The sequence below is a fragment of the Cornus florida genome, unplaced genomic scaffold (assembly GCF_030987335.1).
Source record: "Cornus florida cultivar Cherokee Brave unplaced genomic scaffold, ASM3098733v1 CherokeeBrave_3.0.0_Hap2_Chr03, whole genome shotgun sequence".
In the NCBI taxonomy this organism is placed as follows: domain Eukaryota; kingdom Viridiplantae; phylum Streptophyta; class Magnoliopsida; order Cornales; family Cornaceae; genus Cornus; species Cornus florida.
In genome coordinates, this window is record NW_026775573.1 from 92,873,909 (window position 1) to 92,898,068 (window position 24,160).

The 24,160-nt window shown below is 32.5% G+C and overlaps 1 protein-coding gene across 1 annotated transcript; it reads left to right on the forward strand.

Annotated features, from left to right (window-relative positions):
* The first annotated feature begins 18,955 nt into the window (after window positions 1–18,955).
* On the forward strand, window positions 18,956–23,649 carry LOC132300886 (probable serine/threonine-protein kinase PIX13). The gene is made up of 6 exons (XM_059798166.1): window positions 18,956–19,326; window positions 19,999–20,342; window positions 21,866–22,001; window positions 22,137–22,279; window positions 22,587–22,710; window positions 22,861–23,649. The coding sequence occupies exons 1-6, from the start codon at window positions 19,260–19,262 to the stop codon at window positions 23,301–23,303; spliced, it is 1,257 nt and encodes a 418-aa protein (XP_059654149.1). The 5' UTR covers window positions 18,956–19,259; the 3' UTR covers window positions 23,304–23,649.
* Window positions 23,650–24,160: the final 511 nt, after the last annotated feature.

The following is a 24,160-nucleotide window of genomic DNA, read 5'->3' on the forward strand; positions in this document are numbered from 1 at the left end:
GGTTGACAAATATGGTATTCACTTTGTACATGTCCATGGGGACAATTGGAAGTAGAATGTAAGACACTAGAACAAGTCATACAAGATTCATTGGAATTGTGATGATGATGATTAAGGGGGGAAGACACTTGATTCACCGAATTTTGATAAATAAAAAATTGATTAAACCTTTAAGATAAAGACTTGACTTCGGCAGCTATGTCATTGGAATTGTCAACTTGATACAAGCCGACATTTTTTCTTCCACCTAGGTTTCTACCATTTTTGGAAGACAAGGATCGATGCATTGAATTCTCACTCATGCTCTCATATAATCGCCAAACATCATCCTCATTCCTATCAAGATATGAACCACCCATGGAAGCATCACCATTCCTTTAAAATTATCTGACAAACTTTCAAAGAAAAATTGCACTAATTGCCATTTAGGAATGTCGTGATGTAGACACTTCCTAAGCAAGTCATTGAGGCGCACCCATGCCTCGTGAAATAATTCCCCATCCCCTTGAGAGAATTCACAAATTGAGATTCTCATTGCATTGGTCTTTGAAACCGGATAGTATTTTTTCAAGAACTCTTGTTGCATTTCTGACTAAGAAGTTATCCAAAAAGGTCTAAGATTATTGAACCAATATTTTGCTTTATCTTTAAGGATGAAAGGGAAGAGTTTTAGTCTCAAAACCTCTTCCGGCATGTCTGTGTATTTTACGGTGGAACACACTTTAAAAACTCATCCAAATACTTGTAAGGTTCTTCACTTGGAAGTCCATGATAGTTGGGAAGTATTTGAACAGTTTGTGGTTTAATTTCATAATGATGTGCTCTAAATGGGGGCAATTGAATGCATGTAGGTGCATTATATTCATTTGGCACATAATGATCACCCAAAGCAAGAAGAGGATTCACAACCGGTGGTGCTACATAAGCACCTTGATTGCCTTGAATAATGGAGGTTGTGGAGCAAAAATTAGTCGAGGCATTCCCAATGAAACTTGGCCTTGTTGTTGTGGTGGAATGAAAGGTCTTGGTATGCCTAATGGTACTTGAATGTTGTCATGATGCACATTAGGGTGGAGGATACCTTATTGGTCTATGTGACCAAGGTCCTCCACATGGTCTTCATTGATGTCTTCCATTGATGAAATGGAATGACTAGAATTACCCCTTCCCTTAGAATTACGAACAATGGATTCAAGATTCAAATTAAATGGACAAGAATAAGATTTAATGATCTACGACCATGCATGCATAAACAAAACAACTAGAAATAAGTAATTAGCAAACACTTCGCCTTGGCAACAAATCAACAATCTCCACATACGATGATCCTATACTCCCATGCTTTGAACAATATGTAAGAAAAATTAAATTGCCTCCACGCGGGCTCATGATCTATGTAAGAAAATAAAGACTTGCCTCCATGCAGGCTCACGATTTAACTAGAGAAAGAGTTTAGAAAAGCTTACAAAGGGTCTTTAAGCAACTTCAAATTAATTTCAATTTTTGCCTTGCTTTGTTTTGCAATTCTTTTAGATTTTAGCTTTTTATGCTTAGCTTAGCTTGGCTCTTTGCTTTTGCAATTCTCCTTTGCTTCACTTCCCTTAGCTCAATTCACCTAGCCAATAAAAAACAAACATAATAAGTAACCAAAGTAAAATAAAATACACGATCAAAAGAGTACTACTTCTTAATTGATTTCCAAAATACGACGATGCTGAAATCCCCGGCAACGGCGCCAAAACTTGGTAAGCCCCTTTCTATGTGTTTAGAAAGTGAACTTTTTAATGCGAGAGGTTGCTTTGCAAGGTCAAAATATGAATGTGGTTTCGGAAGCCTTTCTAGTTAAATTTACATTTATAAAAACCACTACTACAACTAATGAAGCATAACAAGTAGGGATCGTCCACAGAGATTATAGTGTTGGAATTTAACTTCAACTCTAATGTATCAAAAGATTGCAAAGGAGGATTAGTTGTTTGATTACTCTAAGATACAATTAATTAAAATGCAAGAAAAGTAAACTAGTGAGAGATAGGGATTTAAGAGATATGAAAAGAGGTCTTATGGTGTTGGAATCATCACTAAGCTCATGTAATTAACCACTTGCTTTCCATTAATGGGGAATACATTATTACAATCTAGATGTGGCCACAAACATAAACACAATTTGTATGTAAAAGTGTAAACTATCTAATGCAAGAGTGAATTGTCTACCTAACCAACAAGTAAACTAAGTGTATAACAACCCACCAAGACAAAGGCATAATCCATCAATTAGTTAACAAATAGGTCTAATAAGAGCACCCATCAATCTAGAGAATCATGGAATTTGCAATAATAAGTGTGGAGTATCAAACCAAGCAAAGATTGTCTACCTACCTACAAGCATGAATTAAATTGTAGAATAATCTATCAAGCATAAGTATAATCCATCAAATTAATTGACAAACCCATTCAATGAAAACTATGCTTAGCCATCACTAAATCCTTAATTAATCACACATAAACATGTAACCAACATAGAGAATCTAGTGTAGAGATCAATTCTCAAATAATCACACATAAGACAACATGTAATTAAAATACAGAATCATAAGGAAAAATTAAATCAACAATCACAAGGCTAACCACTAATCATAATAATATATATAAATCCCCAAAAATAGAAATACTTAGATTACACAAAACTTAGGGCTCATCCAAGCCCTAAGTGTGGATCTAGCCAATCATGGAGGAGGTGGATGTAGTCATGAAATCCTCAAGGGCAAGCTCCAAATATGGCTCCATATTCTTTTTCCTCTTCTTTTTCTTCTTCTTTGAAGCTCAAGAGATAGAGAGTATGTGGATCTAGAGATGTGTTCTTGAGATGTGCCTCCACTTCCCTCTTTTCCTCTAACCCTAATTTCTAACTTTCTAGAGAGAGAAAAACTAATGAAAAATATTGAAATTACAATGTAAAAATATGGATCTCCCTACAAAAATGGTTCAATCCCTCTTATATACAAGGCTTTTAGAGCCCAAAAATGTGAGAACTCGGCTTTAGGATCTTCTCTTTCAAGTACAGCCCACGTTACTTCGAAATGAGTTTTAGATCTGCTTTTTAATAACTTCTACGAACAATTTGATCGATCAAACCAATAGTGTGATCGATCAAAGATATGGTGTGATCGATCAGAGGTATGGTGTGATCGATCAGAGGTATGGTGTGATCGATCAGAGTTCGATCGATTTAACTTTTCTTCGATCGATCCAACTTAGCAGTTTTCAGCATCAGCCTCTTTTGCTCCAAATCATCCTCCTTTTGCTCCAAATTCTCACCAAGACTTCGTTTGACTCCAAAAAAGCCTTAATGGACCGAAATTAGCCCGTTTTAGTATTATTGACCTGAAATAGACAAAAACATGAAATTAAACTAAAACGGGAAAATAAGATAGAAGAATGGACTAAAATACCCTCGCTTAGGTGCTAAAATGCGTCACATTTTAGCATTCATCAATTTTTATCTAAAAGATTTCAAAGAAGGGTAGATGCTATCACTGAACATTGGGATTTGACTTCCTGTAAAGTAGATAAAGTTGTAGGTTCATTGAAAACTTTTGAGATGCAGAATTTTGATTTAAATCGGAAGGAGAAGAATCTTACTTTAAAATTAATATAGGTTGAGAATTCTGTTGATGACAACTCTGATGATGATTTTGTTTTTTTGTCAAGGCAATTTAATCAGATATTGCAAAGACAACAGAGGAGAAGGAATGACAACATGGCCAATTCTAAAAATTTTGATAAGACATCAAAATTTAGGTTTGAATCAAAAGAAAATAAAAGAATCAAAAGAAACTGAATTCACTTGCTTGAATTGTGGTGGCAAAGGTCACGCAAGAACAAAATGATAGGAATAAAGGAAAAGCAATAAAAGTTTCTATTTCTGAAAATTCTGCTTTAAGTTATAGTGATTCTACTCATGATGATTCTAATAATTTTTCTTATGTCACTTTTCTTGAAAAATGTCCTCATGTCGTTACTTTATCTGACTCTGATATTTTAGATAATGAAGACAATGAAGTTTATGAAGAACAGGTGTAAGAGGCTGAAAAGGAAGATGAAAGATTGAGGAAGATGGTTGGAGAAACCATGGAGGTTAAACAGGTTATCAATAAGTTGGCAAAGGAACTTATCCAAGCTAAAGGAGAGAATGAAGATCTAAGAAAATAGGTTGATGAAGGAAAAATAAAAGCTTTTGAAAGCAATTCTATCATCACTGAGCTTGAAAAGAAAATCATTATTCTTGAAGATAAGGTAAGTAGTGCTAACTGATTGAAGGAATATCTTGCTCTGAAAATTGATTATCTTGAAATTGAATTAATACAAACTACATAAGATAAACTGAAAGGATTCACTATGAGTCAAGACAGTTTGAATAAGATAATCAACATGAGTAAGGATGTGAATGATAAAACTGGGTTAGGATTTTTTAAAGGCTCTTCTAGTAGTCAAGGTAAAACAATTTTTGCTAAACCTGCTGATTATCATATGCCTGATCCATGTTTGCCTAATGCATTACATTCTGAGATGTCTTATATGCCTCAATTATTGCATTGCACTTTTACAGTAAGAATGGACATACGTATCACTCATGTTTTCAAAGGAAAATGAAAGGTTTTTCTAAAATTCATTCTCATGATGCTCATGCTAAAAAGAAGGTGAATTCTAATAATAGAAAGAATTTTGTAACACCTAAGTTTTCTAAAGCTAAAAATTTGCCTAAGAAAGAGGTAAAGAATGAAAAAGAATTTTAGGAAGTGAGAGTGAAGACTGTGTGGATCAAAAAGATTGATTTGATCAAGTATATGTATGTTGAGTCCGTAGAACTAAGTTCCAATAGGACTTCACCTTCAAACTGAGTCCTAAGATAGTCAGTGATCATGGTTTGTGCTTAAAATGAATATTTTGTTGCCATTGAATCACTTGTTAGGGTTTAGTTTAAGTGTCGAGTTTCTTGTCATATTCTTCATGATATATATGTGAAAATTCTTTGAGAAATTTATGATCTATCTTTGAATGAAAATTAAGACACACGATAAGTTGATAAAAATAGATTCTTAATTTGTCATCTATACAATGAAAGATGATTTGCATTGATTATGTGACTTTTAGATTTAAATCTCTTAAGTTCATAGTCTTTTGTGCACTAGTCTATCTCTGAAAATTTTGGTTGAATATCTTTTAATCTATTTACTAAGGTTTGTTGATCATAAAAGCTATAAAGGTTGTTGTCTGAAAAAAATAGAAGCTTTAAAAGAAAATTTCAGCTTGAAAAGAAAAGAAAATTTTGAAAATTGTTGAATTCTTTGTTGTAATGACTCAGTCATTTTTTCTTCTTTTCCATTCCCTCAAATTTTACGGATAAATTTTTTTAGTCGATTTCTTTTTCCGTCACTTTTTCACTATCTTTTCATTTTGCGTAACCTATCGGGTCATGCTCGAATTTGATTCTGACCTTGCATGCATTCATTTTACTTGATTTCTATATGATCCGCATTTTTACTTTTGTAGAAAAGCATACTAGATGTTTACTTTTGCCTATAGGGGTATAAATGTAAAGATTCTTGAAAATTGTTTTCTTTACTTAGGGTATTTTTCGTAATTATCTTTTGATGAAAATTTGTATTTAAGGTTATTTTAAATGTATCTTTTGAATGGCACCTCATTTTAGGCTTTCTGAGAAATTCACTTTTTGAGTTATCTGGTGGAGGGGCATTTGTGTAATTATGAAAAGTTTTTTGAAAAGTTTCTCGTTTTGGGTTCAAACTTTCATGAGGGGTTTATATTCACTTTTTATGGACTCTAGAACTTCCGGAATATTTTTTGGATGTTTATTTCGTTTAATTTGAATTTTCGAACCCCGTTAGTCATCAATCTTGTCTGGGGCATATCTCATCGCTCGGGACTCAGTTTTCGACTCCGTTTCTTTCGTTAACCTTAGAATTCCATTTCAAAACTTTTTTATTCATGGACCATAGGAATTTGAGCGTGTCTTCACTGATTTCACTTTTTGGACCCAGACGAGGCCCGTTCGGACAGTTCGGGACACCTTTTTGACCTATTTAGGATTAGTGGATAAGAGGGAAAACATCTCTAACTTTTTATTTCCAAAAAAAGCAGCCACTAGCCTCCATTGAAAAACCTTAGAGCTGCCCCTTCTCTCTTCTCTTTTCATCTATTTCCTCTTTGAATTTCATCTTTGCGGTGTATACTTTTTTTATCTCCTCGATGACGCGGTCATTTCTATGCGATCGGTTTCTGATTTGCAGCACTTTGAATTTTGAGCTGAGAGTTCAAGCTTGGATCTGGGTCTTCTCACTTAAGGATTTTTGCTCTCCTTGCTATCCCCACCAAAATCCCGAAGTTTCATCGCATTTTGTTGAGTTTGATTTTAGTAGGATTTGAGATTTTCATTTCAAGTGAGGTAGGGGGTGTTTCATGTTTATAATCTTAGTGTTTTACATGTTTTTGAGGTTTATATAACTTATATGCATATTTAAAGTTTAGATCTAGAAATAGTTTTTCTTTTAATTAAATGATGATTTAATTTCATAGTTGAAGCATGCTTAGATTTAATTAATAATATGATATTGGAGAGTCCATGACTTGTAATTCATCATATATATTTTTTGAAATTTTTGGATGACTTTTGAAATCTAGAAATTTTTAATTAATTAAGTTAATTAAAAATTAATTAAGTATTTTAGTGGCTTAATTAGACTTTTGATTTGATATTTGAATTCTTCATAATATATTGCTTATTATGTGTTAATTTCATGTCATTTGGTGATGTTTTACAATCTAGAGGAATAAATTAAATTTTATTTTATTAGCTTCCATTTGATGAAATTATGATTTATTGGCACCTTTGATGTTTTCAAGGCCTAATATGTTACATGCCATGGTAGTTGAGGAACTAGGGTATGTCTTGTGTGTTTTCACAATTTGATTGTGTATGATATTTGATTTTGTGCATTTAGTATATGTGTATATGCTTGTTATGCACAATTTGTTTATTTTGCAAGCTTGGGGATGTCATAAGTATGATTATGGCTAGGGCTCGGCTCTAGTACCGGGGACAGAAGGAGCCCTCTATTTATAATGTGCACTTAGGGGAAGGTACCCACGGGCAAGTAACCCAAAAGTGGCCTTATGTGTCCGTTTTTGAGCCGGCATGACGTCCAAGTTTTCGTTTATTTGATTTCGCATTTTAAATTCCAAGTTATGTACTTTGTGAATTTATATTTTGTTATTTGGCAATTGATATTTTAATGTTGTTTAATTGCTTATTTATTGTGGTTTATGATGTGGATGTTCTAATTTAGCTTAGGATGATCCCTTAGTCTCACCTTGGACATAGATGTTAGGTGACATGAACCACATGGATTGATTTATATCAACTTATAAAGACTTATAAAACTTTAGGTTATACGCATGTTCATTTCCTACGAGTAGCTTTATGTTACTCACCCACGTAATGGGGACATTTTTCAGGTACATGAATCAAGATTCGGGATTTGTATTATGCCTTAGATGATTTGTAGACTTGAAATATTTGATTTATGGAAATGTTAGTATGAAATGCTATTTTTAGTTTAAAATGTCAAAACTTGTATATTTGGTTCTAAATATGTCATGTGTATGTAAGTACACCTTTTGTGATGTATTTGACATGTATGTTATGAGGCCAAGGGCCAATGACCTTATACTTCACTTTTATGCTATTTGATATTATGCTTAAAAATGAGAAAAATTGAAAAATGTGAAACTTTAACATGACAATTTCAGCTTGGATGGTGGGAATTGTGTTTTATCATTTTTCATAGTATTCTTATATCATATATGATGTGTGGTCATGGGCCAAACAATTCTTTGAATGCATCAATGATGGTTGACTTCAAATTTCGCTTAAAAATGCCATTTTTCATGATTTTGGGGCTAGGACATGTCATATTTTGCATATGGTATATTTTGAGGTCATGGGCCATTGGGACGCATTTTATTATGTATATTACACTTGGTAGAATGATCACATTGCACAAAATATCATGGTTGCATGTTATAGTTGATGGTAAGCTAATTTTTTTTTTTTATTTTAAGACATTTTTGAGGTTTAATAGGTCGGATTTTGTATTGGGCATAGTTGGGGGTTATGGACCATTCCCACACACTTCAAAACACTTATTACGTTTGCGTGCACAATCGTTTTAGCCCACAACTTTATATTTAGTCATTTAAACACTTGGTTGCTCTTATTTTTACATTTTTCGCAAAATTTGGTTTAGGGGCATCTTGGGGATTTTTCTTCAAAAATAAATTCCAGTCTTGACATAGTCACTTAGAAAATGTGATTTTAGGGGGGGAGGGGGGTTTCACAAATTTTTTCCAAAAAATGTCTTCTCGGCTTCCAAAATCCCACGTCAAATCTAATTTCTTGGTGCGCACTTCATCAAGAAAAAAAGTGTGATCTTAAGGGTATTTTGGGATTTCACGTTAAAAATAAAATGTTTTTTTAACATGGTCAGCTTAGAAAAATTATTTTAAGGGGAGTTTTTTCTTTGTGTTTTTTCAAATAAAACGTTGTTTAGTGCCTCAAAACGGCACAATGTTTCAACATTTTTTTTGCCTAGCACTATTCATGCTGTCAAAACACTATTCACGACCGCAGCGACGTCCAATCTTCGTTTCGACTTTTCTCCTCCTTTCGAACTCCGAATCAAGTAATTTTTGAGTCTATCTTCGTTAATTTTTCATTGTCTATCCAATGGTGTACTCGGTAGCACCCATAAATTTTTGAAAATTACAATTTTGCCCCTAGGGCTAAACTTATCCCTTTTTAAAAAAAAACTTCGCTTCCACATTTTGTTTTCTTTTAAGTTCCGTGGCTTCATGGGAAGCCATGTTTCTGTCTTCAAGATGACGTACATCTCTTGAAACTTTTTTTGCATGTGAAATGACTATTTTGCCCTTGGGGGCATACTTGATCTATTTACACTTTTTTTTGCTTCCGTATTTGTTTTCTTTTGGTTTCGTGGCTTTATGAGAAGCCATGTTTGTGCCTTAGGGATACCGAATATCCCCATAGAATTTTTTTTGTTTCCACTTTAGCATTCCGGATCCATTATCGGATCAACTTTCGAGTCACATTAACAATCCGGGTTTGCGAAAATTCAGAACGTCACATTTGTTAAGGAAAATGCTACTTATTGAGATTTAATCGAAAGCTCCTATTAGACTTTGAAGTGGAGCTAATTGAGTAAAAAGAAAGGTGCAGACAATTTAAATTAGGGAATTGCTGACTGTTTTTTAAAGTGAAAGTCACATTGCTTGGAAAAATTGCTCAAAATAATTTTCTCTTCATATTTTTTGATCAATAAGGTTTAGAAAATGATCTGTTGAAATTTGATTGAAAATGAATTAGATTGGATTTCATACATACACATGAACTTGCTAGATTAATTTCTAAATTTTTCAGTAAAATTTGCAAGTTTAATTTCATATTGTGATTACTTTCTTAGATTTGAAATTATTTGAAAAATCTGTGGAGTCAAAAATTTGTTCTCTGAGATACTTTTAAAATTATCTGAAAGAGTTTTGAATCATGTGTTGATCGGATGATTTTAATGATTGGTGATTTGTTGTTTTTTTTTAAAAAAAAAAAAATTCAAAAAGATTTTTGATTTTAAGTTTTTAGATTTTTCTTTGTTGAATTTTTTTTTATTTATCAATGCGTTAGAACAAATTCTAGATAATTGGAAAAAGATATTTTCAAAAATAGCACTGTGTTTCAATACTGGAGCTTTTGAATCGATTCCACATGACTGAACCAGTTTAAGGATGTCCATTGGCCAAGCCAATGTTGACTACCTATCTTGAACCACTTCAAGAGGGCTGAACCAGTTCAAGGCTACGGGATTTGGGTTTAAAAACTGCTAGTTTACTTGTTGTTTTGTCAACTTCTTTCTCTATATATGCTCCCTTTCCATCTTCATTCCATATATCATACATATATATATATATATACATCATCTATATATATCATGTCATATTTTTGTCATCAATCCATGTTATATCAATGATCATTACATGATGAAACTTGAAGATTGAGAACAAAATTGAAGAAGTTGAAGATTGAAAATTGCAAATTGGGTTTGAATGAAATTGGAGTTTGCAATTGAACTACTTAGTGGATTGGTTAAGTAATTGAATACTTGGGTTGTTGAAGCTTCAATTAGTGCTTGAAAGTATATATACTTCCATTGTTTGCTGATTTTTGGGAAGATTGAAGATTGAATCAAGATTGCACACCAAGTGTTTGATAGAATTTCCAAGAGAAGTTGAAAGCTTCAAAGTGATTAATTTTGTGAAGAACATGGCACCAAAATTATTCAAAGAAGTTAAAGGCAAAGGTGTTGCACAACCAAAGCCTCCCAAAAGGCCCCAAACTGGCATAGTCATCCAAGAACCTCAAAGTGGTTCTAATGCTTCAAGAGACACTCTGATTCATTATCTATCTATTTTGAGCATTGGAAGAATTGAATTTGAAGAGTCACACTTTTGCAATAACCTTATATGGCAAGCTTATGTCACTGTCTACAAGGATGGTCCTATCAAGACTGAAAGGAATGTTAATCTCCAAAAGCTTCGAGACATAGTCGGATGGAAACTAGTGACTTACATAAAGTCAGAAAACAATGATGCTAGTGATTTATGTTTGTTTTAGATAATGATGCTGACATTTTTGTATTATTATTCATGCATCATGACATCATACTTCTTCTTAACATGGTCATTAATTTTGGATATTATCTTTTATGCTTCAAATGACATGTTTAACTATTAAAATCTGTTTTTCTTATTTCTCTCTACTCTGCAATTAATGCTTTGTCAATTTGTTACAAAAAGGGGGATATAACAATGTGATCTTAAGGGGGAGAAAATTACAGATTTTTGAATATTTACTTAAGGGGGAGCTTTTATAATTTCTTTATTAAACTTCACTAGTAATTTTTGCTTGATATTGTGCAGAAAATCAGGTCAAGTTGTTTATCTAAGAAGAGAAGAGAACAAAGATGAAATTCAGTGTTTTTGCCTTTGAACAAAATTGTAATTTACTTTTCTGCTTTGGGTAGATTGCTAAATTATGTTTAAGGTTTTGTCATGAAATTGCTAAAGGGAGAGATTGGGAGATATTATTTTGTAATTGGCAATTATCGAAAACAAAACGAGTCCTAGTCGAGTTGTAATTCAAATACCATATCAAAATTGACAGGGATTGCAGAATTGAAAGGTTGTTCAAAGTTATCATAACTGAGATCATTCAAAAAAGGTAAGAACAACACATTAGGAAGGATTCAAAAAAGGTTAGGACATATTCTACACTTGGTATATTTTTCAGACTTACCAAATATAGTGTTTTCAGCCTGAATGAACCAAAAATTCAAGTCTGGTATACTTTAACCGGTTCAACCTCCTTGAACCGGTTCAAGGCTTCAAGATTGGCTTCGAAATCCAATCTACCAAACTTGAACTGGTTCAGCCCCTCTGAATTGGTTCAAGAAGTCTTGTTCCTATGTTGATTTCAGTTTCCTTTTCCTGATTATTTCCTAGTTGTTTTAGAATTGTATCAAGTCCTATGCACAAAATTTTCTATATTTTCAGGGACTAGTTCATTCTAAACTCTATATAAATCTTGTTAGTCATCTAGGTTTAAAGGCATTTTTTGTACTATCAAGTCATTATTCATAAAAGTCTTAGGAAGATTATTTTTGCAGAAAATCCAAAAGATTTATCTTTCGTCTTTCTAGAATATATACACATAAACACATAGTGAGTTTAGAGTTGTATTGTTCAAATCCTAATCGTGATTATACAGTTGCATCTACATCGATCAAGGAAAAACATATCTATTTCTACATCAAATTCATAAGTTGAAGAACAGAAGTAAAAGCGATCACACTTTGAAAGAGTTGGAGCATTCGAGGAGTGTTGTCTAATCTACCTGATACTCTTCGACAAAGATCAAGCATAAGACTGAGGTCAAGTTGCTGTTGGACGGGACGTTGCAAAGCTAGAGGATTGTCAGTTATTGGTGTTTGGTAGAACGATAGGGTGTAAGACAGAGTCAAAGTTCAGTGTACTTTGTTTTAAACACAGTGGATCGGTTTACTTTGGACTGCACAGTCCACGAGATTTTTTCAACTCAAACAATTGATGTATTTTATCAACTGGGGTTTTGTAATACCCCTAATTTTAAAAGGATAGTCTCGGTATTTATTTATTTGTTTTAATTGTATAGTTAATTATTTAATTGATTATTTGACTAATTACTTATGTGTTTAATTGAATTAGGTTTTTCTTGATTATTTGATTATGTGTCTATGTGTTATTTGTATTTGTCTATGTGTTAATTGTTTAATTAGATTATGTGCTTAAATGGTGTTTTGATTAATTGTAAATTAAATGTTTTCTTTTCTTTTATTATTTTATTTTATTTTTTTCTTTTATGGTTATGGTTAGTAGTAATGGGCCAACCAATTGGGTCCCATGGATTACTTGGATAGGAGGTTGGATGTGTGTGGATTATTACCCATGGATAGTTGTGTATGTATATATATAGATATATATTATATACATATATAAAAAGGAAAATAATTTATTAATTACTTTTATGGTAACTTGGGTAGTAATATTTAATCTTATGTATATGTTTTATATTTAAATAATAAAAATATACATAGATTTTATACGTGTTATGTTTTAAGTTACTTTATAATATTATGGTAACTTAAGTATTATTGGAGAATCCATTAATAAATAATGGGATGTGTATAATTTATTTATTTAATAAAGATATACATAAATTATATACGTAACATATTTTACTTACCTTTTTAATATTTTAATATTTATTTTTTTTAAGTTGACTTGGATTGGGAAAAGGGTTAGGGTTATTTTATTTAGCCTATAAATATATAGCTATAGGTTATAAAAGGGGGGTTAGAAATATTCACGTGATATATTCTAGAGAGAAAAATTTAGAGAGGGAAGGAGGAAAATGAAGGAAGGAGGAGAAAAACCCTGTAAAGAGAAGATCAAGGAAAAAAAAGTTTAACTTTCGATCCGAAAGTTTAAGGCAAGTTCTTCTTCTATCTCTTTCCCTTTGATTCGTGTTTCTATGCATGCCTAGGAAATTTCAGGATTTATTAAACACATAAAATTAAATAATTATGCATGTTTAATTGGATTAGAACATAGGTTTTATGAAATTGGTTCAGATCTGTTCTTGTGTTATGAATTGATAAATGCATGATTTTGATTTGATTTCCAGTGTGAATTTTTATATGTTTACATTATGTATTTTTCATATATATGGAATGATGGAACGTAGAAACATGCCTAGGATTCCTGAACATTGAATAGGAACTAGGTTTGGGTTTAAATAAATTTAAATAGACTCAATCATAATGATGCTTGCTATTTGAATGTTTTAAACAAACGAATGAATTTAATCTTTTAAAATGTTTTAGCAATTAAGATTAAATGTGTAGGATGAATTGGATATGGAGAATGCTTATTTGACAGTATAATAAAATATCATCATGTATAAGATTCAGTTTGTGTAGGACATATGATATAGGAAGCTTAAATAAATAATAAATCATTCCTATTTTGTGATAACTTGATATCATATTATCATAGTTATTTCTGGATTGTTTGATGTATTTCCTTAATCGTTACATCAATTGTTGGATTGTGTGGTTTAATGCACCGGTATGGGACGGTGGCATTTTAGGAACGGATTAACTTATCAGTTAAGTCCTACCTATTTTATATAAGGGAATGGATTAACTAAAATGTTAAATCCTACTTATGTTCAAGTCAGGTCAGCTGAACAAGTTGAATGACTTATGGAGGATTAATTTATTATATAAGGGAATGGATTAACTAAAATGTTAAGTCCTATTTATATTCAAGTCGGGTCAGCTGAACAAGTTGAATGACTTATGGAGGATTAATTTATTATATAAAGGAATGGATTAACTAAAATGTTAAGTCCTACTTATATTCAAGTCAGGTTAGCTGAACAAGTTGAATGACTTATGGAGGATTAATTTATACTGGATATGATGGTTACTAAATTATATATATATAAGTATGGTGCCATGATATGAGCTTGAGTCTCAGAATCAGTGGTTAGGGCGCGTATATCGCCAGGGATGTGTAGCTAGATATAGTGTAGTTGTATACCCTGGTAGGTATAGGTACTCATGCCCACCATATGTGCGTTTTGCATGTTGCCTACTATTCAGGTTGAGACAACCCTATAGTCTAGTGAGGTTCCTTTAGTGTGTGTATATATATATATACGGACTACTAGTTACTGTTAGATTGACTAGGATGTTTACGTGTATCGGATCTCTGCTTGGACTGTAGTAGAGTAGAACTTGTTTGTGGGCCTGACCCACCATTATTTTTCAGGTGTTCGTCAGGAGTAGAGGTTATTCGTGCTGAATGAGGATCAGTCTACTTCATTCTTCCGATGCTACATAGGAGTTCCTTTATGATTCAGTTTCCTGATTTAGACAGTTATTACTGTCATTTGTTTAGTTTTGATTTTCTAGGGGTCCACACAGTATGGATTCTCGAGTTGTATTTTGGAGTATTTTGGAGAATCAGTTGTATCAGAAGAGTTTATCAACTAATGGAAATATATTCTGAGGTTTATTATTAAATTATCATTTTAGTTTCTTGTCAGCATTTTATTTATTCTTCTTTATTCTTTTGTACTTTGTGTTCGTTTATTATCAATTTATTTTGATATCCTCGGGTATTCGGGCGTGGGCCTGGCCAACTTGCATTCGGAAATCCGGGGGTATCACAGGTTTCTCTCTAAAAATCCTAGTGTCATCTCTAACTTTTACTTTACTTATTTTATCTGCATGTGATTAATTATTTAATTACTAAAATAAGGAAAGCTAAAAAAACACAAGATCTATTTTTAAAAAAACAAAACTTCTAAACATTCCGTTACGTACAACTCACAATTCCGGCTACCCTTGGGTTGCCTTCACTGCTCTTTGCTGCTCTGGTCTAGCCTACGAGACAGTCTCATTCCTTCTCTTTCTTGGTTTAGCCTTCTTGGCAAAATCCCTTTCTTTCTTTCCTTTGCATTTTGTCTCTCTAAAACTCTCTGTATGCTCTTTGCCTCTCTCTATACGTGAATAGGGTTTATGTAACCCCTTCCTAGACTTATACTAGATATATATATATATATATATATATAGGCTATAATATAACCTAATCCTACTTCTAATCCAAGTCTGCCATCCTAAGGAAAAAGAAAATAAATAGAAAAGGAAAATACATTTATATAAGCTATATCTTGTAGATACATACATATATAAATATATATATTTGAGCTTAATATATATATATGTATGTATATATAACAACCGACTATCCAAAACATAATAATATTAGTACTACTAATAATAATAATATTACTAATAATAATACTATCCTTATATAATATATATATATATATATATATATATATATATATATATATATATATATTCTAAGATCCATGGATAACTATCCATACCTATCAAGACTTCTATCCAAGTAGTCCATGTAACCTATTTGGTTGGTCCATTACTACTATCCAAATCCAACTCCTTTCAAAATAAAATAACAATAAAATAAAATAAAACAAAACATTTAATCCTAACAAATAATTTCACATCATTTAAGCAAGCAATTTCATACAAACAATTAATTAACTTACATAATTTAAACATCTAAATAATTTAAACAAATAATTCAAGTTAAACATAAACAATTAGCCACATAATCAAATAATCAATTAAAAATGCAATAAAATAAATAAATAAATAAATCCCAATTACATCCTTTGAAAAGTTGGGGTATTTTAGCTAGCTAGTGTTCTAAATGGTAAACAAACGGTAGGCTTGTGCCATTTGGAGTTAGAGGCCAGTGTATATTTGTGTAGTGGTATGGATTGGTTGAGAAAATGTTATTGTGTGTAGGATGAGATCATGTGATTGGTTCGGGGTGGATTCATGGCATAAACATTGATTGCATTGTTAGTTTTGCGGTGGACTTGTGTGTGTGAAAGTGACTATGTTGATGCTTATACGTTTTTACTAATGCCATGTATTATTGATTCTGTTATACCCCTGCAATAGTATGATCCTCTTACCTTGCTCTCCCTTTTCTATATGTGTTTATTCATGGGGCTTTAAGAACCATACCTTAGGCATACTCTACTGAGCAGTAGTGTTCATCCTTTTATTTTAAACATTTTCAGGACTTGGAAGCGAAATGGTGGATGGAGTATCTTTACAAGCTTAGGCGTATAGAATCTATTTTCGTCACCTTTTGCAACCGATGCCATATTTGTAAAGTTTTGGGCTTAAACATATATCATTTTGTAAAACATTTCTACAAAATTGTAAATTTATTGCATTAACAATGTACCTATCAACATAGTGGGGGCTTATAGAGGGTGTTATGTCGGGGGTGTGCCATTTTTCCAATTTTTATATTTTTTTTCTTCTCCGATCTTGTATCATACATATCTTCTTCATTTTAAATTCAAATGGGGTAATTCTTGAGTCTAAATTGAAGGATTTTGAGACCTCTTTCCATTAGTACCAACCACATTTCATAATTATGACTCAAAATGACCGTTTTACCCTTGTAAATCCTAGGGGTCTGGTGTGAACCTATTAGAGTTATCTTCTTTTATGAATCAATGTGATTAGGAACGACTTGTATGATTTCATTATGACTCTAGTAAGGTGCATATTGACCATAGTACCCTTAAATGTACTCAGGTTCGGATAAGGAACCGGTTAGCGATTCAGACTCTCGGATTCGAGTCATTACAAATATTTTTCCCATATATGGTTGTCCCTATATTTATTATACTTATCGTGATTCGAATTAGTTGTGAATTTAAAGTTTTTTGGAGATTACAGTTATCTTTTTAAACAACTATTTGGATGAGATTTCCATCCTTGTATCCAACTTTTTGTTCAAGTCCTTATAATTTTTTGTAAATTCAAACTTAAAAAAATATCATTGGTTAGTCAAATAGTTATTTTTCCTATCATATGTTATCGCAGGTGACTTTAATCTGCTCATGAAGTAAGCAGACATCTAAGCAACCAGACCACCCACTATAAGTGAGAAATTTGGCTTCAATGGCTCCTCGATGTAATCACAAATGACATTAATATGTAAATCATTAATATAACTCTTTGCTTCTAAAAATAAAAAAGGAAAAATTATATTTTAGTGACCAAAATTAAACATAATTGCTATACAGCGACCTTAAAGTCAAGAAAAGGTGAATAGTGACCAATCTTGAAACTTAATTGATATTAAGTGATCATTTAAGGATAATTAGGTCAAAAACACTTAGAAGTTTAATAAATATTTTAAAAATAAATTTTAGATGACAAAATTGCCATCCAATATAAATAATAAGTCATTAAATTCATCCTCCTTCTACTCTGTTTCTCTCTAATCCAACGTTTTCTTTTTTTCCTTTTTAGTTTATAATTTACCAATTTAAAAAATTAAGATTTCTTTATCAGCATTATCTTTTTTTCACCATTTAGCTATTTTTCAAGGCTCTCAACCATCTAATATTTTCCTTTTTACTTTACAATTTACCAATTTAAAAAATTAAAATTTCTTTATCAACATTATCTCTTTTCCATCCTTTATTTATTTTTCAAGGCTCTCCAGTATGAACGCTTTACAGTGGCAAATCATACTTTTGAAACACCCTTTAACAGTTAGTAAAATTATGAAATTAATCAACAATAGTCATTATTTCTTGAACTATAACTAAGTAGTATTAAAAATTCCTAAAAATTACAATCTTATATCTGAAGGAAGATCTCTCAGACAAATCAACTCGTAAAGTATAATAACTATACCTTGAAAATAATGAATAAGAAGAAAATTTACAATTTTCTCGACATGTCTCTTAGAATCTTGAAGAAAATGATGTATAATATCCATCATCAGTTCTCTCTCATCTTGATCTTCTCTTTAGAGACTCACCTTAACAATCTGTCGTCTTTTTGTTAGTCAATTTAAGTAAGTGTTTATTTAGATTAATGTAGAGGGTAAATTTGTCTACTTACATAATAATATATTATAAGAAGGCTATTTAGGTAATAAACCATCAAATGGTCACTTAATATCAATTAAGTTTCAAAATTGGTCACTATTCAACTTTTCTTTACTTTAAGGTCACTATATAGCAATTATATTTAATTTTGGTCACCAAAATATAATTTTCCCTAAAAAAAATAAAAAATTCACATTCCTAAAATGATTAAAACAACACTAATTGAAGACAAAAAGACATAACTAATTAAAATTGTTTGGTCATGTGCAACTGACAGTCCATAATTGTTGACATAAAAATAATAATACATGATTTAAATGGGATTACAACTTTTTTAAAATAATTTTTTAATTTTTTAATTTTTTTACCAGACCTTTCAGTCTTCCACAGAACCGAAAGACAGAACAAAAAAAAAAAAAAAAAACAGAATGAAATCTTTTCCTCACAAAACAGTCGTTACCTCCCTTTATGCGCTTTAGAACAGAGTATATGCATTGCACGTATATGACATTGACCCAACATCATTGATGAAAAGGGTGTTTATCTAAATCGTAAAGTCGTTGCCTTGTTTGAATCTCCATTTCCCTACAAAGAGAGAGAGAGAGAGAGAGATGGGGGGTTATTGACTGGCTGATCCATCTACACGGCTATTTGACTTGGACCAAGGTTTGTCTGCAATTAAAAACCAGAATTTCTCTAGCTTTTCCATACCATGACTTGGTCATTCATTCATATGCATACATACATCCATACATACATAATTCTATACCACTATTCAGCAATGTAAAACCATATATAATATATGTGAAATATATATCATATTGATATAACTCAGAGAGAGCGTAGTCAATGGTCATGGTCAAGAAAAGTATTGAATAAAATAGAAGCAAATAGATGAAAGGGGTGAGTCTGAATAAGATCAATACAAAGCAGAACTTGCTTTGAAGGCCATTGATCATCAACCAAATTATGCCCCTATCTGTCTCTGATTAACATCCAAGCTCCAAAGAGAAACACAAAGTGTAGTAACCAAATAGAGATTCATATGGGGATTTGCTTTGCTTCTCTTTCTAGGACCCAAAGCCCTAACACTACTGGCAACCTTAGTTCAGGTACCCCAACAATCATATTTCATTATTTATTTTATTTTTTCTGGTTTTCCTGTACCAATTCTCCATTAATTTTGCCATTTTCTAACAATTCCTTAATTGTTTTTTATTTTTATTTTTTTATTTTATTTTTGGGTAATATTACACTAATATGAATAATTCTGATGAGAAGTTTAATTTTCTAAAGAATTTCTTTAAGAGCTGATAAATTTCATTTTATATCACATTAGTTCATCTATTCTCTGTATGGTAGTACAAACAAGTTCTGTCTTTGATTTCAATAATTGTAATTTTTTGGGGGAATCAGGCCACAGTAAAAACAACATTGGATTGATTTTCTCAATTAAGAATCTGGGTTTTACTTTACTTTTTCAGAATTCTCTTAATAGCTGCTAAATTTCATTTTCTATGACATTAGTTCATCTATTCTCGGTATGGCAGGACAGTCTGTCTTCGATTTCAATTTTTGTACTTTTGGGGGGAATCAGGCCACAGAACAAATAACATTGGATTGATTTTCTCAATTAACAATCTGGGTTTTGCTTTACTTTTTGGAATTGTCTTAATAGCTGCTGAATTTCATGTCATTTTTATAGCATGTTTTGTATAATCTCTATTGGGTTGCTCATTTCCTGACTTCTTGTTTTCTGGGACCATGATTATATATTGCATCAGGAATATCACAGACAACCAGTAACACAATATCTTCAGGAGGCACAACATCTTCAGGTGGCACCAACCTGTCCACTGCCAGCGAGTTCTCGGCTGCAAGTGGCAACGATGAGACTTTTCCGGGTGGGCAGATCTTGCCCACCCCCAACTTGAGGATATTCACTTTTGCGGAATTGAAGATTGCAACCAGAAATTTCAGAGCAGATACAGTTTTGGGAGAAGGTGGTTTCGGGAAAGTTTACAAGGGTTGGCTCGATGACAAGGTTACACCTAGGAATGGTAGTGGAATGACTGTTGCGGTCAAGAAGTTGAATTCTGAAAGCATGCAAGGCTTTGAAGAGTGGCAGGTAATTCTCAGGACCATTCATTTTATTTATTTTATTTTATTTTATTTTATTTTATTGGCATTCAATTTGTGTTTTGCCTCTTTTTAGCTTTACACTTAAGTTTTTTTTTTTTTTTTTGGCTCAAGAAACAAATTACTAATATGAATTTGATTACCTCGCAATATTTGTTTTGTCAGCTGCAAATGGTTGCAGGGTTGGGTAGGTTTAGAGGACTGGATATGCCTTTTGTTATTTCTATATATGGCGTAAGGCTCTTTCTTAATGGACATGGATGCCTTTCTTTGTTCAGAAACCTAAAACATTGCTGGTTATGGTGTGCAAGGGTTTTTGCCTCCTGCCCCACCCACCTACACACACAAAAATAAATAAATAAACGATAGGCACCACATACCTAATTTCATGGAAGTTTATTATTATTATTATTATTATTATTAATATCTTGGTGGATGTTGAGGGAGGGGGGAATGATTTGGCCATCTTTTATTATTATTATTATTTTATTTAAAAACACTCATTTGCACATATATTAAATTTAAATTCTGAGGTGCTGTATTCTTTGTCTTCTAGCTTCTTCTTAGTTTAATTTCCCTTTCCTTGCTTTTCTTCATTGTCCACATTCTTATAATCAATGATAGTTGAGATGTATTTACATATAGCTCTGAATTGCCTTCCTATCTACAAGAGAATAGTTTAAGAATCTTCTAAATGGTATAATAAAGAAATTGTTTTTGTATCAAAGTTCCTATTTGGAAAACAAAAGTGCTTTTAAAGTCTATTTTATATCCGTAGTTACTTTGATTTGAACTTTTTGACACTAATACCAAACGAAATGATTTAAATGTTATGTTTCTTATTTATTACAATATTGTAGCCACAGGATTATATAGATAAGGTATTTTGGAGTTGAATAACCATACTTCTGCTCTTTTGTGAAGAATGTCACAAAAACTGGGAACATAAAAGGGGAGAAAACAAAAAAACTCTTGACTTCCGGTCTGCAAAACTGAAGCCATAAGCACATTCTGATTTTAACTGTGAAGACAAAGCTGTAGCCAGGCCCCTGCTCTCCTACTGTTCAGTTAGAGAAATTAAAATGAAAAGGAAAAAAAAATTATTCAATCACGAACCACATAAATTAGACTAAATTTCTAGGTAAATGGCTGAAAGATGTTACGATGCAGTTTTCAGATGGGGTCGTTCTATTGGAGTTGTGGGTATAATCTTCAGGTTTAATTGACCTAGTTAGTTGGTCCTGTCATATTCAAAAAAAAAAAAAAATTAAAATAGACTTAGAGTTGATATAAGTACAAAAACTTCTGCTGCAACTTTTTACACACTTGTGGTAGGTTTAACTATGTGTAATTGATAATCTTCTAAAGTTTTGGATATTATTTATTACTCTCTTCCCCTATAATATTTGGGAAAACTAGTTACTTGTTTAACCATTGCATTTTATATAATTGCAGTTCTAAAAGTTCTTCAGAATGTCATTTGCTTATTTGTTTTTTCATTTATACGTGCAGTCTGAGGTGAATTTCCTTGGAAGGCTTTATCATCCTAACCTTGTTAAGTTGTTGGGATATTGTTGGGAGGATAAAGAGCTACTTCTTGTTTACGAGTTCATGCAAAAGGGCAGCTTGGAGAATCACCTTTTCGGAAGTACGGCTTTAACATATAATATTAATATTATAATAAATGTTGTAGCATTAGCAAATGTTGATACACTTTTGTCTTCTATAAATCAATTAAGTTCATATAATTGGTTCACTAAACACCACATGCTTTGACTTGCAGGGGGCTCAGCTGTTCAGCCACTTCCATGGGAAATAAGGCTTAAAATTTTATTAGGAGCAGCTCGAGGGCTGGCATTCTTGCACACATCGGAGAAACAAGTAATTTATAGAGATTTCAAGGCCTCAAACATATTGCTTGATGGGGTAAGTCCTTCAATTGATAAATTACTACCATGACATGATATAAAGGACCGTGAACTATTTGATGGTCGAGTATTTTGCCTTTTTCTTCTTATCCCCCTGATAATGTGGCAATCTTCACTCAAATTTGTGCCATTGAACTCCCCCCTTCCCCTATAAAACCCATACCTATTTCAGGCCGCCAAATTATGGTGGTGAAAGGAAGGTTGAATTAACGGGTGACAGAAACACATTGCTCAACTAGAAGATTCTATTAGAGGAAGCATGAAATCAACTTGATCTAACATATATATTTTGTTGTCTTTTCCAGTCTTATAATGCAAAAATATCGGACTTTGGCCTGGCAAAAATGGGTCCCTCAGCTAGTCAGTCACATGTTACAACACGGGTTATGGGAACATATGGCTACGCTGCACCCGAGTATGTTGCCACAGGTAACCCCCAAAATTTTTAAGCTTTGGTGCTCGAGGCAAAATTTTTATCAAATCAAGCTTCTGAAAATTTGCTTGTTTCAAAGCAACTTGAGCTATACCTACCTAATTTCATGATATGCTATGATACTAATGTAATTCTTTTTGAAACAGGACATTTATATGTGAAGAGCGACGTGTATGGTTTTGGTGTCGTTTTGGTTGAGATGCTGACAGGTTTACGAGCACTTGACACAAACCGTCCGAGTGGGCAACATAATCTGGTTGACTGGATTAAACCATATTTATATGACAGAAGAAAGTTAAAGAACATAGTGGACTTGCGGTTGGAAGGAAAGTATCCTTCCAAAGCTGCAGTACAGGTTGCTCAGCTTTCTCTAAGTTGTCTTGGACCTGAACCCAAAACCAGGCCATCAATGAAAGAAGTTGTGGAAAGACTCGAACGGATTGAAGCTGTCAATGAAAGGCCAAGGGAGCGTAGAATTAATACACATCGCACAGCTTATCAACATGGCCAACAGCCTTTACATCATCGTTCTCCACATCACCCCAGGCAAAATGGAAATGGAAACTATCAACATTCACTGCGAGCGTAACAACTTGGATTCTACCACTTACTGTGAACAAACAAGAGGTCTTTCCACACGTGTACACTGATTCTTACATTGAACAAGTCTCTATTTTTTCTGTTGTTTGATCTCCTGGAAGTGTTGCAAACTGAGTTGTTAAACTGCTGAGCTGTGTTACATAGATGAGAATGTCAATGATATTGACTGTAATTATTTTGGTTGGTCTATTCAGTTCTGTTTGATATTATTTTAAACATAAATCATTATTTATTCATGGGAGTAATTTTATCAGTAATGATAGAACTCTCACATGGTTGTAGATTTTAAATACTCAGATTAATGAAGAATACTATGGTAGTTGTGATGATTGAAATCATTCATAGAGTTGCACTCTTCTCTCTGTGTGCGCGCGCACACTCGGGCACGTGTTTGTGTTTGTGTTTGTGTTTGTGTTAGCCTGACAGGCATACTCCAAATAGTTGGGGTAAACCTTTGTTGAGCTAAGTTGTATTTACTCAAGGTATGGCACATGAACTTGCTGATGATGGACCTTCAACAAACAGATTTTGGTGAGAGGACTGTTGTGCATAAAAATAATAATAATAATAAAATAAAATAAAAATGTTCTATCATTACTGATAAAATTACTCAACTTTTCCTTTTAAAATGCCACCCCAGCCCTCTCCTTTTTTTCAAAATAAAAACAATGTCTTTTGCAGGTTTGTTTCAAGTTTCAACTAATAAGAGCAAGGCATGTTAAAGCTGAATCATTGCAATTTTTTTAGGTCTCTTTCAACTATGAGGAACACATGTAAACAATATCTCTCTTTTTAATTTTTTAAATAATGCTTGTGTTTCTACTTTATGTTATTAATCTATGGCCA

Bases quoted from the DNA above. Each gene is read 5' to 3' on its own strand.
- LOC132300886 (XM_059798166.1), top strand. From the start codon at position 19,260: ATGGGGATTTGCTTTGCTTCTCTTTCTAGGACCCAAAGCCCTAACACT. The intron at 19,327-19,998 runs GTACCCCAACAA...ATATTGCATCAG, and splicing joins TACTGGCAACCTTAGTTCAG to GAATATCACAGACAACCAGT. The intron at 22,280-22,586 runs GTAAGTCCTTCA...TGTCTTTTCCAG, and splicing joins CAAACATATTGCTTGATGGG to TCTTATAATGCAAAAATATC.